The sequence below is a fragment of the Aotus nancymaae genome, unplaced genomic scaffold (assembly GCF_030222135.1).
Source record: "Aotus nancymaae isolate 86718 unplaced genomic scaffold, 86718_ANA_hifiasm-v0.15.2.pri h1tg000057l, whole genome shotgun sequence".
Taxonomy (NCBI): Eukaryota; Metazoa; Chordata; class Mammalia; order Primates; family Aotidae; genus Aotus; species Aotus nancymaae.
The window spans coordinates 27824546-27841203 of record NW_026988471.1 but is presented as its reverse complement, the minus strand read 5'-3'; the positions used below and the strand labels follow the sequence as shown (position 1 = coordinate 27841203).

At 38.4% G+C, this 16658-nt stretch overlaps 1 protein-coding gene across 1 annotated transcript in view; it reads right to left on the bottom strand.

The window, feature by feature from the left end:
* The window catches only part of SPDYA (speedy/RINGO cell cycle regulator family member A), a 34387-nt gene that overhangs the window by 3686 nt on the left and 14043 nt on the right, over positions 1-16658 (bottom strand). The window contains exon 5 of the mRNA XM_012475440.3: positions 5867-6164. Within this exon, the coding sequence (XP_012330863.1) occupies positions 5867-6164 (298 nt within the window). The remainder of the gene's footprint in view (positions 1-5866; positions 6165-16658) is intronic.

Here is a 16658-nt window from a genome sequence, read left to right as displayed (position 1 = left end):
ATTATGTGGCACATGACTATATAGAAGCTCCAAAGTGCTTTTTTTTTTTCTTTTTGACACAGAGTCTTGCTCTGTCACCTAGGCTGGAATGCAATGGCACAATTTCAGTTCACTGCAACCTCCGCCTCCTGGGTCCAAGCAATTCTGCCTCAGCCTCCCCAGTAGCTGGAATTACAGACACACACTACCATGCCTGGCTAATTTTTATATTTTTAGTAGAGACAGGGTTTCACCATGTTGGCCAGGCTGGTCTCAAACTCCTGACCTCAGATGATCCACCTGCCTCAGCCTCCCAAAGTGCTGAGATCACAGGCATGAGCCACTGCGCCTGGCCTGAAGTTCATTTTTTAATTCCATAATGGAATATTCTCTTTTCTTCTGCCCTTCTATTTAGCTAGTAGTGAAATTCTGTCATTCATTTAATGTTTTGAATGCCTATTATGTGTCAATCCCCAAATGTCTACTTGAAGAAGGGGCTGGCTTAAGAGCCAAGAAAAGTTCTTCCCTTCACTCCTGTTTCATGGAGAATACTTAGTTTCTGTTTGGCACATGGTGCTCAGTAGATGTTGAATTGAACAAGACCTTTTTAACAGTATCCATTTCCGCCCCCACTTCCTTTTTTTTTTTTGGTAGTTTTCTTCTATTTCTCTTCTTTTTCTTTGGTAGTTGTCCATTCTAGTCAATCAAGGCCTAGCTTAAGCCCTTTCTTCAGCACTCCTCCAAACAATAAGTATGTTTACACTCTGGTTTATGGGACAGATACCTTCTAATGTTAGCTTTCTATGTCCATGTCTGGCTGTCCTGTAAAACTAGAGATTTGAGACTGAAGACCATCTTCCCAATGCCTTCCAGAGGCCCTAACTTTTATACCCAGTAAATACAGTCACTAAAAGTTTGCTGATATCTTTACATTTACACTGGATCATGTTTTTGTTTTTTGAGATGGCATCTTGCTCTGTCAACCAGGCTGGAGTGCAGTGGTACAGTCTCGGCTCACTGCAACCTCCACCTCCCAGGTTCAAGTGATTCTCCTGCCTCAGCCTCCCAAGTAGTTGGGATTACAGGCATGCACCATCATCACATCCATCTAATTTTTATATTTTTGGTAGAGATGGGGTTTCACCATGTTGGCCAGGCTGGTCTCAAGCTCCTGACCTCAAGTGATCTGCCTGCCTCAGCCTCTCAAAATGCTGGGATTACAGGTGTGAGCCACAACACTCAGCCAAGGATCATGTATTGCTTTGTCTGTTGACTTGGTTGTTCTAGAGGGAAATTTAGGTATACATAGTATATAGTTCTGGGATTGTGGGAGGGCTTCAGTTTGAACTTTGTATTTTCAGAGGCAGTGGGAACTTCTTAAGTTTCCATGGTCATGTAAAAGATATTTTAAGTAAGTTAATCTGTTAGTGGTTAGTCTATGAGAATTTAACTGAAGGAAAAAACGTAAATCAGAGATTTCATATAACATATATAAGGTGATTAGTAGAAAATGAGCAGACAGGCCAGGTGCAGTGGTTCACTGCAGGAGGTAGAAGTTGCGGTGAGCCGAAATCATGCCATTGCACTCCAGCCTGGGCAACAAAGAGTGAAACTCCATCGCAAAAAAATAAATAAAAAATAAAAAAGCCACCAAACCTCTCACCCACAGAATTAATTCTGAAATCTTTTGTGTTCCTCAATGTTGATCATATACTTAGCATAGCCCTTATTAACTTATATGCCCTGATTATACCTTCATTAAGTGTAAAGATTTAAAACCTGGATGGCTAGAACAGTGGTAATGATAACAAATAAGAAAATTCAAAGAAGGATCTATTTCTAAGGAAAAGTTACTTGGTTTTAGATTATTTAAAGATTATTTAACAGTTGGAATGTTACATGCCTGCCTATATGGCACAGGGTTAAGGCTTGGTGTATTTTTTCCCCTTGCCTTCACTCTAATTTAATTTCATGGATCCTCAGGTAATACGCAATATATACCTATGTTTCACATGGACCAGCCCAGGTATCATAAAGCTTACAACAGCATATGGTAAGGAGAAACAACAGTAGTTTAGTTATTATAAAAATGTGCTATGTATTCAGATAGAACTGAGTTCCCATTTTGTTTTTATTATTGTTTTACCTGGTAATGGTGTGACTTTTCTGAGTTTGTTTTTTCATCAGTAAAATGAATATAATAATGCCACTTCAAGATTTCTTAGGAGCTTGGGTGTTAAATGAGATTAAGTATCTAGCATGTGATTGGTGATTGTGATGTATATAAATATGTAAAGAATGCTTCATCTATCCCTCCCAAAAGTAATTTTTTTTGTTTCTTTTTTTAGACAGAGTTTCAGGCTGGGCGTGGTGGCTCATGCCTATAATCCCAGCACTTTGAGAGGCTGAGGCGAGGGGATCACAAGAGATCAGAAGACGGAGACCATCCTGGCTAAAACAGCGAAACCCTGTCTCTAAAAATTAAAAGAAAAAAAAAAAAAGAGTTTCACTCTTGTTGCACAGGCTGGAGTGCACTCGGCTCACTGCAACCTCCACCTCCCAGGTTCAAGTGATTCTCCTGCTTCAGTCTCCCAAGTAGCTGGGATTACAGGCATGCACCACCGTGCCCAGCTAACTTTTGTATTTTAGTAGAGACAGGGTTTTACCATGTTGGCCAGGCTAATCTCGAACTCCTGACCTCAGGTGATCTGTACTCCCTGGCCTCCCAAAGTGCTGGCATGAGCCACTGTGCCTGGCCTCAGAAGTCAAATTTTTGACAGTGGTTTTACCCCACCTTGTCAAATTGAAAAACATTTTGTTCTTAATAAATGTCATAAACATATTTATCTAAAACTTTTATTTAAATGTGTTTTTAAGCAAAAAATTTTCAAGGTGGGAAAACATGTTTTTACCTGAAAATTGAGGAGTTGCTGGCTTTTGTTTGAAAGAAAGGTGGAAGCACTGATTACCATCTATGCTAAGTTTAGTATAGAAGTCTAAAGAAGAACATAAACTTTTTGTGTATTTCCTGGAGAATTCTGAATTCAGTTTTTTGCAACCACATATTATCAGATGATTCCAACCTTATGTGGACTGGAGGAAGAAAATTTTGCTAGTAGAGGTGACTAAATCAGTAGCTGTTTAGGCAGTGAGAGATTCATCCTACTCCTGTAACATCGTGTGTCCCTATTATCCTGCAGTCTCCCCTCTACTCCCAAGTAGCTCACTCTCCATTAAAACTATTGGAGGAAAATGAATGTATATTTTTAATGGTCAAATATGTGTACAATCAGTAATTTTCCTTTATATTGCTTACCTTCTGATATCCTGAAACAAAGAGTTTTACAGTTAACCATGGGTTAATACTCAGAATAAAATGGCTATAGGTAAATATTTGTTCCTTCCTGTATAGGACCTATAAATCCTAAATCATGGCTTTCATCCAGTGACAGGATGAAAGCACACAGTTCCTTCTACAACTCCCTAAGTTAATACCCCACCTTTCATCCACAATCCCTCAAGGACCTTTATTTTTTCTCCAAAGTATACTGACTGACAGAGCCCCTTCTTCTCTGGGTGCACTCACATTTCCTGTCGAGATGTCAAGGTCTATACTATGGAGTGGTATTACCGTTGATCTCTACAGAAGGTGGTCTGAATAAAATATACATATATATATATAGTTTTATATATATATATATATATATATATATATATATATGACTGCTTCTATTTGGCTTTCTGTAAATACCTGTTCAAATTCTTGGAATTCTCTCCCAGCTCACTTCATGTAGCCTTTCATAAGGGACTTGGTTGTTCTTAATGCTTTTGCCACTTCCTTAGTAGTCTGCTAGAAGGCTTCTGTGGCAGCTTATTTTCACTGCCAATGGCAGGATTTCATCAAAAGGGCAATAAAACATAATATTTAGGAATTCAGGCTCTAGCTTAGAGTCAGAGACCTAGGTTAATATGTCACTCCAGCTCCTTGGGAAAATTATTTAAGTTCTCTAAGCTTCAGTTTTCTTATCTGCTAAGTGGAGATATAGTATTTACCCTACATTGGGCTGTGAATATTAAATGATATTATGAATATAAAATGTATTATATATTGCATTGGACATTGTAAACATTCAGTAAAGCTTACCTATTATAAGGATCAAAGACTAAAGGAAGCTGGCAGAGGAGGGATGCTAAAAGACTATTTTTTTAAGAGATGGGGTCTTGCTATGTTGCCCAGGCTGGTCTCAAACTCCTGGCCTCAACTGATCCTTTGCCTCAACATAATAAAAAATATGCCTGAAGGTGTTGAAAGGGAAGAGACTATACTGTCATGCAAATTTGTTGAGTGCTTACTATGGCCAAGAAATGAGACAATGACTGAGGCATAACCCCTACCTTCAGGAATCTGAGAGTCTAGTTTCTCCCTTAGTAAAGCTTAAGTAGCCACTATTAATCCCTTTGTGGCAAAAACAAATAGGTAAAATTCAGGTGTGTTAATTTCTCATGATAGAATTAGAAAGGACCATAAAAAAAATCTGTCTACCCTGTCTTGAGATGGGTGAAAATCTGGAAGGCTTTATAAGTAAAAAGGATCACTGATAGAATATTATTCTAGTACTGTTTCTAGACATTTCTAGAAAAGAAATGCCAGAGAATACTATATATAAAAATAATTTGAATGAAATTACGGTGCAGTTGAATTTTTTCCAGCTAATATGATTCTTTTCTAATACACTATTGTTGAAATCCACTTAAATTCCAACAAAAATGAAATATACGAAGAAATTATGGTACTTATACCATGTCAGGATTAAAAATCAGGTTTTGGACTGGGTGCAATGGCTCATACCTGTAATCCCAGCAGGCAGATCACTTGGGGCCAGGAGTTTGAGACCAGCCTGACCAACATGGTGAAAACCCTCTCTACCAAAAACACAAAAACTAGCCAAGCATGGTGGCACATATCTGTAATCCCAGCTACTTAGGAGGCTGAGGCACGAGAATCACCTGAACCCAGGAGGCAGACGCTGCAGTGAGCCAAGATCATGCCACTGCACCCCAGCCTTGGCAACAAAGTGAGACTCTGTTTAAAAAAAAATGGTTTTGGAGGACTCAGTAATGACATGGGAAAATCCTTTCTAATAAATGAAAAAAGCAGGCCTAGGCCAGGCACGGTGGCTCATGCCTGTAATCCCAGCACTTTGGGAGGCCGATGTGGGAGGATCACAAGGTCAGGAGTTCGAGACCAGCCTGGCCAATATGGTGAAACCTCATCTTTACTAAAAATACAAAAATTATCTGGGTGTCGTGGTGCGCACCTGTAGTCCCAAGCTACTTGGAGGCTGAGGCAGGAGAATTGCTTGAACCTGGGAGGTGGAGGTTGCAGTGAGCTGAGATGGCACCACTGCACTCCAGCCTGAGCAACAAAGCAAGACTCTCAAAAAACAGAAAAAAAAAAAAAAAGAAAAAGAAAAAGAAAAAAGCAGGCCTAGATATAGCATGGTTCTAATTTTGTTAGAAAAGTATACAGAAGGAAACCAATAGTTGGAAGGTGAGGTTACAAGTAAATTTATTTTCTTCTTGAAACCCTTTTGAATAAAATAAACATTTCAACAAAATGATTCAGGCTCTTAAAATACTTGAAGCTCATGGTGCATTAGGTTTCAACTTAACATAGGTCACATTAACAAAATCTGTTTAGGTGGGTCATCACAAAACAGATAGGGACACAAAACAAAAAGTAACTGAAAAGGGAGAAAGTTTCAAGAATAATTTAACTTATATTGTTGTAGTATATAAGTTATTATGTATCCATGACAGCAAGGACTGACTAGAGCTCAGTAAATGACATGCATATATCTAATTCTGGCATATTACGAAATCATACCTTGTGAATAGGTATAAACTTGAGAAGGATGACCTGTTATGTCCATTGACAGTGAGTTGTATGATTCCTGAGAATGTTTTTCCATCACCTTTGCTGTATGACTGGATAAAGATGATGATGCAGACAATCCCAGTCTAACATCTCTTCCTTTTTTACCACAGAGTGAACAATCTACTGGTGTGGCACTAGGTCCCCGGGGCAGCTGAACTTCATCTCTGTTGTAGTTTCTGACAGCTCCACTGTGATGAATAGAGCGTTCTCTTTGCCAGATATAATGGGTTGGTGCAATGGCCATAACCTATAATGGAAAGCTTACTTTTAGAATTTTAGTAAGATTTCAAAATTTACTAAAATTGAGTTCAAAACTTATAACTCAAAAAATGTCTCTAAAGTGAAGATAAAAATCCAAATTGCTGTTTTAAAAACAGAACATTTTCAGATAAGGCAATATTACTAAAAAGTGACTCACTGCTTGGATCTTTAACACAATAATTGACAAAGTAAATTATTTTAAACAGGAAATAGGACTGAGGCAATCTTCCAGGTTGTCAGGGTTATTTTTAAATTCTGAATATTCTAAGTTTGGGAAACATAATACAGTTACTCTAAAACAATATGTAATTCTTAACTTCGGAATGTATTGGGTTAAAAAAAAATTAAATGAGGTTCCCAGCTATGTGTGTTATGCTAATCTTAAAATGTATGCAATTATGGAAAGAGATATGGTAAGGCCGGGTGCGGTGGCTCATGCCTGTAATCCCAGCACTTTGGGAGGCCAAGGTGGGTGGATCGCAAGGTCAAGAGATCGAGACCATCCTGGCCAACACGGTGAAACCTTGTCTCTACTAAAAATACAAAAAAATGAGCCGGGCATGGTGGCATGCGCCTGTGGTCCCCACTACTCAGGAGGCTGAGGCAGAAGAATTGTTTGAATCCAGGAGGCGGAGGTTGCAGTGAGACGAGATTGCGCCACTGCACTCCAGCCTGGTGACAGAGCAAGACTCTGTCTCAAAAAAAAAAAAAAAAAAAAAAAAGAGAGCGATATGGTAAATAAGAACATAGGTAAGTTATTTAATCTTTCTGTTCCTCAGCTTTGTCATCTGTAGTATGGAAATAATAAGTATCTATTTTAGAGGGTTGTTGGGGAGGATCAGATGAGGCATTATTTATAAAGCCTCACTATCTGCCAGTCATTGTTCTATAAAGTTTGTTAAATAAAACATGGGCTTTAGAGTCAGGGTACACTTAGTTTCTTACCCGGGCACTGCCACGTGCTAGCTGTATGAAACTGCACAAGTTATTTAACCTTCCTGGGGCTCAATTTCTTCATCTCTAAAATGGGCATACCATCTACTTCACAGGATTATTCTGAGGACTAGATGATTTGTAAAATCATCACATAGTAAGCATCTGGCAAATGACAGCCATTTAAGAAGTCAAGCTAGGGAACTGTATGTATGTGCCAACCTCATTGCTAACCATTCTAAGCAAAAATCTTTAGTTACAGTAATCAATGACCCAAAGTAAATGAGAACTGTAACATCTGAGAGCTAGGCAGAGCCTTATTAATTGCCTAGAGCAGTGATTTTCATGTTTAGAGAGTCTGGGTGTAATGACCCACTCCTGAATTGCCATCACATCCAGCTAATTTTTGTATTTTTAGTAGAGATGGAGTTTTGCCATGTTGACCAGGCTGGTCTCCAACTCCTGCTGACCTCAAGTGATCCACCCACCTCAGCCTCCCAAAGTGGTGGGATTACAGGTGTGAGCCACTGCACCTGGCCAAAAACTGTTATTTTTGTAACAAGTGCATCAGTCTCTCCACAAACTAACCCAGCTAGAAAAATACACAACCACACTTATTTACTTTTTAACATGTCTACATATATTTTATATACACATAATCATATAATTAGAATTTACCGTGATAAGTGAATTAAAAATAAAACTGTACGAGGGTCAAGAGAGCTAGATTTTCATCTTAATTCTGTTATTCTGGCGGGCACAGTGGCTCACACCTGTAATCTCAGCACTTTGGGAGGCTGAGGCGGGCAGATCACTTGAGTCAGGAGTTTTGAGACCAGCCTGGCCAACATGGTAAAACCCCATCTGTACTAAAAATACAAAATTAGCTGGGCATAGTGGTGCATTGTCTGTAATCCCACCTACTTGGGAGGCTGAGGCAAGAGAATCATTTGAACCTGGGAGGCAGAGGTTGCAGTGAGCTGACATCATGTATTACACTCCAGCCTGGGTGACAACAGCGAAACTCGGTCTCAAAAAGAAAAAAAATTCATTACTTCTTGGGCAAATTACACAACTTTCTAGGCCATCGGGTGTCTTTTATATGAGAAAACAGATCACTTACAATCCCCCAATGCTGTGATTCTATGAAAGGGACTTCTCTGAAACACTAGTAGCAGTTGATCTACTAGAAATATCCCCCTTTTTATCTTATTCTTTCATCATTTTAATTAACTTATTATTATTATTATTTTTTAAAAGACCGGGTTTCATTATGTTGGCCAGGCTGGTCTTGAACTCCTGACCTCATGATCTGCCCGCCTCGGCCTCCCAAAGTGCTGAGATTACAGGCGTGAGTCACAACACCTGGCCCTCTTTCATCATTTTTAGTGATGGGGGGTGTCTTGGGTCAGTGTTCCTAAAATTTGATACTTGGCCCTCTATTTTTCTGTGTATATACTCTTACCTCTGTGATTTCAAGAGGTAGTATAGTATAGGTGTTAAAAGCACTGACTCTGTCAAAACCAACCCAGTTAGCTTCTCCTCTCCTTAGCAGGGAGAGGAATGGGGAGGAGATAGGGATAGGCATGAAAAGATTTTTTAAAAAGCACTGACTCTGGAGTCAGATTGCCTAGGTTTGAATCCTGGAGTGCTGCTTCGCTTATTGTGTGTCCTTGGAGAAGTCATTTAACCTCTCTGTTCCTTAGTTTCTTATCTGGGATTACTTAGCTAGATCTAAGAATTTTAAGAGTTAATACATGGGCAGTACTTAGAACAGTGCCTGGCAAGTTCTTAAAAAGTATTAATATTACTTTTACCTTGAAGCTCTTAAATACTCTAAGCTTTAAGCATCATTTATACTTAATGACTTTTATCATGCTTGTCGACCATTCATTTAATTATATCCAGTTATTGCCTTAAATTCATGTCTATATACCAAATTCCTTATCTCCCCAGAGAACCTAGTTTGCTTCTGTAGCCTTCCCTATTTCCATTATGTAATCGATTACTCTTCCTGTTATACAGATTTGAAACTGACAGTTCCCTCTCCCATGTACCCTATATCCAATTGGTCACCAGGTAATGATAATTATAATTTTGTAACATTGCTAACATCTCTTTCATTTTCTTCAGCGCTGCTATCAATTTTCTTCACACCCTTGTTTCTAGCTATAGCAAGTTTAGCAATTTCCAGTACATTCCCTATATTGGGTCTCTTCTGCATACTGGATGAATAATCCAATAATACATTGGATTATTCTGTCCAAACACACTATTATATCATTGCTTTCTAAATTCCTAATCTGGAATCAAGTAATAGATAGTGAAGAACTCAGCTATGATATTGTGGCATTTTGGCCAGAGTATTAACTGGAACAGAGAAAAACTTCTTGATTAAATTGCTACCCTCCATGGTGTATGAAAGGGGCTGTAAGTGTAGTCTAACCCTCTCATTAGATAGACATCCTCCCTAATGTGTGAACCAGTCTAGAAATTAAGCCATCACAAATGGAAATAAATCCCACCTCAAAGGAACTGATGATAAGATCATCAGGTAAGAAGATAAAATCAGAATAAACAGAGAAATAGTCCACTTTTTTTTTTGAGAAGCCCTACATATATTTTCCAATTTAATGACATCCCATCTCTTTCAAAAAAAGAATGAGGCAGCTGACAGGGGGAAAAGCTTCATTGAACTGGGACCCAAAAGGGAAATTTCAACTAAAAGGGGAAAGCAGACATACCAGTAATAAAATGTAACAAAGTCAATGTGGTTAAGGATAGTATCTGGCTCTTAGCTTCTTTGCAGCCAAGATTAAAAAAAGAAAAGAGACAAATTACAAAACTCATTATTTGAAAAGAGAGCACATGTTCAAAACTCATTATTTGAAAAGAGAGCACATGTTCTTTCTTATGTCAGTACCATATAATGCAATGAGTACTGAGTTTAAGTATGTTGGGTCTGCTACTTACTAACTTCATGGCCATGGACAAATCACAGTCTTACTAAGCCACAGTTTTTGCATCTGTGAAATGAAGAGAATACTGAGGCTTTTTTTAATACCCAAGACAAGATATAAATGCATTTTTCTAAACTAATCAATAAGAGAGGCTAGATGTCACAGAAAAAAGAACACTAGCAAGTCATTAGATGTTCTGGCTCTGCCATTTCTATGATTTTGAGTAAATCCCAACCTCCTTGGTACTCAGTTTCATCAGCTGTAAAATGAGAATGCCACCACCCTCACAGCTATTTGTGTGATAATTTCTAGGAAAATATTCATAATTTATATAGCACTATGCAAATGTAAAGTATTATTAGTGTAAGCTAGTTTGTAGCTACTATCCTAACTTATTTTAGGATATGGGACTAAAGAAATGTTTTGTTTGGCAGTATGCCAGGCTTTCAGTAACAAATTTAAATGCTTAAATTTTCAGAAGTCTGCCTTACTACTTCAGGAATGGGAATGGGGTGATATAATACTTCTTTACAATACGCTCCCAGGGCACTGAACCTGGTGTGTTATTTATAAAGTAGTTGTCCAGTGAACACTTAACAGTATGAAATCTACTAGGCAAATACCTTTTCTATATGCCAACATGATTCAAATGTAGGTGGCTGGAACAGCCAAAAGTACAGCTTCTCTATCTGCCACTGGAGTAATGGGCAGTGCAAAGTGAGCTCAGTGAAGAATTATTTTATAGTTTATTGTTTCCCTATTTCATGGATAAGAAGGTATGAAAAGAATTGGAAGTTCCATTCATTTTATCAGTCAACAAATATTTATTGACTACCTACTACGTGCCAGGTACTGTTCTAGGCACTGGAGATAGAATAAGAACAAAATAAGGCTGGGGGCAGTGGCTCATGCCTGTAATCCCAGTACTTTGGGAGGGCAAGGCGGGCAGATCACTTGAAATCAGGAGTTTGAGACCAGCCCGACCACCATGGTGAAAACCCTGTCTCTACAAAATAGCCAGGTGTGGTGGCACATGCCTGTAATCCCAGCTATAATCCCAGCTACTCAGGAGGGTGAGGCAGGAGAATCACTTGAACCTGGGAGGTGGAGGTGGCAGTGAGCCAAGATGGCGCCACTGCACTCCAGCCTAAGTGACAGAATGAAACTCCATCTCAAAAAAAATAAAAAAAAAGGGTCAGGCACTCTGGCTCATCACGTCTATAATCTTTGCAAGGCCAAGGTGGGAGGACTGTTCGAGCCCAGGAGTTCAAGGTTGCAGTGAGCTATGATTACACATTGCAGCCTGGGTAACAGAATGAGACCCTGTCTCAGGAAAAAAAAAAAAAAAAAAAAAGGAAAACAAAGACCCTGCTCTCTTGGAATCTGTATTTTAGTGGGAGGAAATTTATTAGCCAGATAAATAAATAAAAAGGAGTCTGTTATATGATGGTTGAGTGCTTTGAGGAAAATTGGAAGTGAGAAAGAGAGAATACAGAGTAATAGTGGGAGGAACTACTTTAAATTTTAACAGCTTTGAAATTTAAAATACCTTACAATTCATCCAACTGAAATGTACAATTCAATGATATTCAGTATATTCAGAGTTGAGCAACCATTACCACAGTTAATTTTGAAACATTTTCATCACTGTATAAATAAAGCAATCACACTCCACTTTCTCCCTTCCCTCAACCCATAGTAACTACTAATCTATTTCTGTCTCTGAATTTGTCTATTCTGGACATTTCATATAAATAGAATCATACAATATGTCATCCTTTGTGACAGGCTTATTTTATGTAGCATAACGTTGTCAAGGTTGTGTGTGTTGTAGCTTGTACCAGGTACTTCATTCCTTTTAACTGTCAAGTAATATTTCATTATAGGGATATACCTTATTTTGTTTATCCATTCTATCAGTCGATGGACATTTAGGTTGTTTCTACTTTGTCTATTATGAATAATGCTATGAACATTCATGTTAAAGTTTTTGTGTGGACATGGTTTTGTTTTTTTCTTTTGGCATATAGCTAGGAGTAGACTTGCTAGGTGATAGAGTAACTCTCTATTTAGCCTTATGAGGAACTCTAGACTGTTATGCAAAGAAACTTCACCATTTTACATTTCCATGAGAGGTGTATGAGGGTTGCAATATCTCCACATCCTCTCCAATGCTTTTATTTTGTTTATAGGCATCATAGTGGGTGTGAAGTAATATCTCATCATGCTTTTGATTTGTAATCCCTGAAACGGCTAATGATGTTGAACATCTTTGTGTGTGTGTGTGTGTGTGTGTATGTGTGTGTGTTAGTAATTTGTATACCTTCTTTGGACAAATGTCTATTCAGATTCTTTGCCCATTTATTGATTGCCTTTTTATTATTAAGTAGTAAAGCTCTTTATATTTCTAGATACAAGACTCTTATCAAGTAGATGACTTGCAAAAAATTTTTTTTCATTTTGTGGGTCATTTCTTCACTTGGTATCCTTTGAAGGACAAAAGGTTTTAATTTTGATGATGTCCACTTTATATTTTCTTTTGTTACTTGTTACTTTTGGTATCATGTCTAAGAAACCTAATTCAAGGTCACGAAGACTTACTCCTATGTTTTCTTCTAAGAGTTTTTTTTCTTTTTCTTTTTTTTTTTTTTTTTGAGACAGTCTCGTTCTGTTGCCAGGCGCCAGGCTGGAGTGCAGTGGCAGGATCTCGGCTCACTGCAACCTCTGCCTCCCGGGTTCAAGCAATTGAACCTGCCTCAGCCTCCCGAGTAACTGGGACTACAGGCACATACCACCACACCCAGCTAATTTTTGTATTTTTAGTAGAGACAGGGTTTCACCATGTTGGCCAGGATGGTCTTGATCTCTTGACCTTGTGATCCACCTGCCTCGGTCTCCCAAAGTGCTGGGATTACAGGCATGAGCCACTGCGCCTGGCCTCTTCTAAGAGTTTTATGGTTTTAAGTTTTACATTTAGGTCTTTGATCCATTTTGAGTTAATTTTTATATATGGTATAAACCAGAGGTTCAGCTTCATTCTTTTGCATGTAGATAATCCAATTTTCCCAACACTATTTGCTGAAAAGACTATACTTTCCCCATTTAATTTTCTTGGTACCCTTGTCAAAATTCAATTGGACATAATTGAGGGTTTATTTCTGGACACATCTATTCCATGGAGAAAGATACTACTCTATATAAGGTGATAAGGAAAGGTTTCTCTGAGGTGACATTTAAGCAGAATCCTGAATGTAATTAGGAAGTGAAGCATACTGATATCTGGGGAACAACATTCCAGGTTATGGAAATAGTAAGTGCCGAGATCATGAGATAGGAGTGTAACTGGTATCTTTGAGGTAAGGAGGCCGGTGTGGCTTGAGTGGAAGAGCAAAGATATGAGATGAGATCAAAGAGATAAGGGAGGAGGGCTGGTAGGCCATGTAGGACCACGACTAGGACTTTGTCTTTTACCCTATGTAAGGCTGGAAGCCACTGGAGGCTTTTGAGTAGAGGAGTCATGATTTGACTTACCTAAAAAAAAATTAATCTGGCTGCTGTATGAAAAATAGATTATAGCTGCATATGGTGGCTCACACCTGCAATCCCAGCACTTTGGGAGGCCAAGTTGGGAGGATTGCTTGAGCACAGGAGTTCAAGACCAGCCTGAGCAACATAGTGAGACCTCATCTCTACAAAATTAAATTAGCCAGGCATGGTGGCACATGCCTGTAGTCCCAGCTACTTGAGAGCCTAAGACAGGAGGATTGCGGCTGCAATCCTAGGAGGTTGAGGCTGCAGTGTGCCATGAGCACACCACTGCACTCCAGCCTGGGTAATAAAGTAAGACCCTGTCTTTTTTTTTTTTTAGAGTCTTGCTCTGTTGCCTAGGCTGGAGTGCAGTGGCGCCATCTCAACTCACTGCAACCTCTGCCTCCCGAGTTTAAGCAATTCTCCTGTCTCAGCCTCCTGAGTAGCTGGGATTACAGGTGCACACCACCACATCTAGCTAATTTTTATATTTTTAGTAGAGGTGGGGTTTCACCATGTTGGTTAGGCTAGACTCGAACTCCTGACCTCATGATCCACCTACTTTGGCCTCCCAAAGTGCTGGGATTACAGGTGTGAGCCATCGTGCCCAGCCAGACCCTGCATTAAAATAAAAAAAAAAAGGTGGGAGGTAGGAGAGACTGTTTGGAAATTTATGACAATAATGAAGGCAAGAGGTGACATAAGTACAGTAGTCTTTAGTGGTGAAGGTGGTAAGAAATGGTAGAATGCTGGATAATTTTTCAAGGTACGAATATAATAAAAAGAAGTCAATGGAAACAGTATCTTTTTTGGCCTGAGCAACTAAAAGGATAGAGTTGCTATTTATGAATATGTGGAAGACTGCAGAAGGAGCAGATGTGGAGGTCTGTATCAACGAGTCAGGAGTTTAATTTTAGGCATGTTAAGTTTGAGATATCAATTAGACAAAAAATATCAGGCCATTTAGTATGCAGATCTGGAATTGGGAGAAAGTATTAGTTGTTAGTGTTAAAGCCTTGAGAGTGAATGAGGTCACCTAATAAGCTAATACCAATAGAAAGGAGAAGAGATACTAAGTCTGAGCCTAAGGGTACTCTAATGAAGTTGGTGAAGTGAAAAGGAACTGGCAAAAGTGACTTAAAAAAAAACCCTGGTATCCTCAAAACCAAGTGGAGACAGTGTTTCAGGAAGAAATGAGGGATAATGTCAAATGCTGCTAAGTTGAGTAGATTGAGGACTAATAATTAACCTTTGGATTTGGCCATATAGAGACATTTGGTGCCCTGACAAGTTTCTACAGAATGATGGGAAAAAGACTTTATATAACAGGTTCAAAAAGAATAGAAAGAACAGAAGTAGAGATAGAATACAAGCAATTCTTCCAAGAGTTTAGTTACAAGGGAAGCAAAGCAGAGAAATGTAGTGGTAGCTGGGGAATAAAGTTTTTGTTGTTTTTATTGATGGACATCTTAGAGCAATTCTGTATTCTGATGGCAGTGACCCAATAAAATAAAAAATGTGAAATGCTGGAAAGGGGACAATTACTGGAATGTGATGTCCTTGAGAAGGTAAGAAAAGATGAGATCTAGTGCACAAGTAGACTTGGACAGGAACAAAGATCATTCTTTCACAATAACACAAGGAAGGCAGAATATATGGGTACGCATGTAGGTAGGATAAACGATAAAATGTGAGCATACTGACAGTCTGTTCTACTGCTTCTGTTTTCTCAGTAAAAGAGAATAATGCATGATTGTTGTAATTTAAGTGTGAAGACAGAGATGGGAGATATTAGAAGTGTACTAGATGTTTCACTTCATTACATTTGCAGTTTATTGTTTAGACAATAGACAGGCAAATAAATAATTACAAACTTTGTTCAGTGATATAGAAGGAAACAAAGTATTATGATAAGGATAAAGGGACTAAGTTCATTTAAATAAGGTGAACTTTTTGAAGAGGAAAAATAAGTTCCATTAATCTTTTTAAAAATGTTGATAACTTTGGGCGGTGGCAGTGTGAAAAAAATGTTGATAAATTTTAAAATTATGAAAAAGCATTAGGAATAATATAACAAACATCTATATTCCTACTGCCTGGAATTAATAGATGTAATATTTCTATTTTTGCTTCAAGCCTTTTTTAATTTTTATTTTTTGGGACAGGGTCTTGCTCCATTGCTGAGGCTGGAGTGCAGTGGCATGATCACAGCTCACTGTAGCCTGAACTTCCTGGACTCAGGTGAGTCTCCCACCACAGCCTCCCAAGTAGCTGGAACTACAGGTGTGCACCACCACCCCTACCTAATTTTTTGTATTTTTTGTAGAGACGGTTTCACCATGTTACCCAGGCTGGTCTTGAACTCCTGGACTCAAGCGATCCAGACACCTTAGCCTCCAAAAGTGCTGGGATTACATGTGTGAGCTACTATGCCCAGCTGCCCTTTTTAAATTAAAAGAAATAATATAGTTTCTAGTAGATATTTACTAAGTACTCACTAAATCAATATATAAATGAGTAAGTTAATTCTATCAAAACTTAAGATTTGCAAAGTACATCAAGTAGCCCACATTTATCAAACTTTTCTGAATACTAGAGCTTACAGTGGCCACTGCTTTCCATTTAATTTTCTACTCTAGAATTTTTCTGTAGTTTGAAATACTGACTTTATTAAAAACCAGAACATTTGATAAAATAACTGTTAAATTTTTAGTGTCCTGCTGATTTGTCCTAATAAGATTTCTTTTTTTTTTTTTTTGAGACAAGGGTTTCGCCACATTAGCCAGGTTGGTCTCAAACTCCTGACCTCGTGATTCACCTGCCTTGGCCTCCCAAAGTGCTGGGATTGCAGGCGTGAGCCACTGCTCCTGGCCTTGTCCTAAGATTTGGCATCAAGAAAACAATATATTCTATGTGAAAAGAGTTATGATTTTAAAGAATATTTAAATTGTATAACAGTTAATATATGTGTTTCAATTTTGGGAACCTGAAATTTCACTAACTTTATTGAACAGAAATTATTATTCAACTCCAGTGTTACTGTAATCCTAAATAAGATA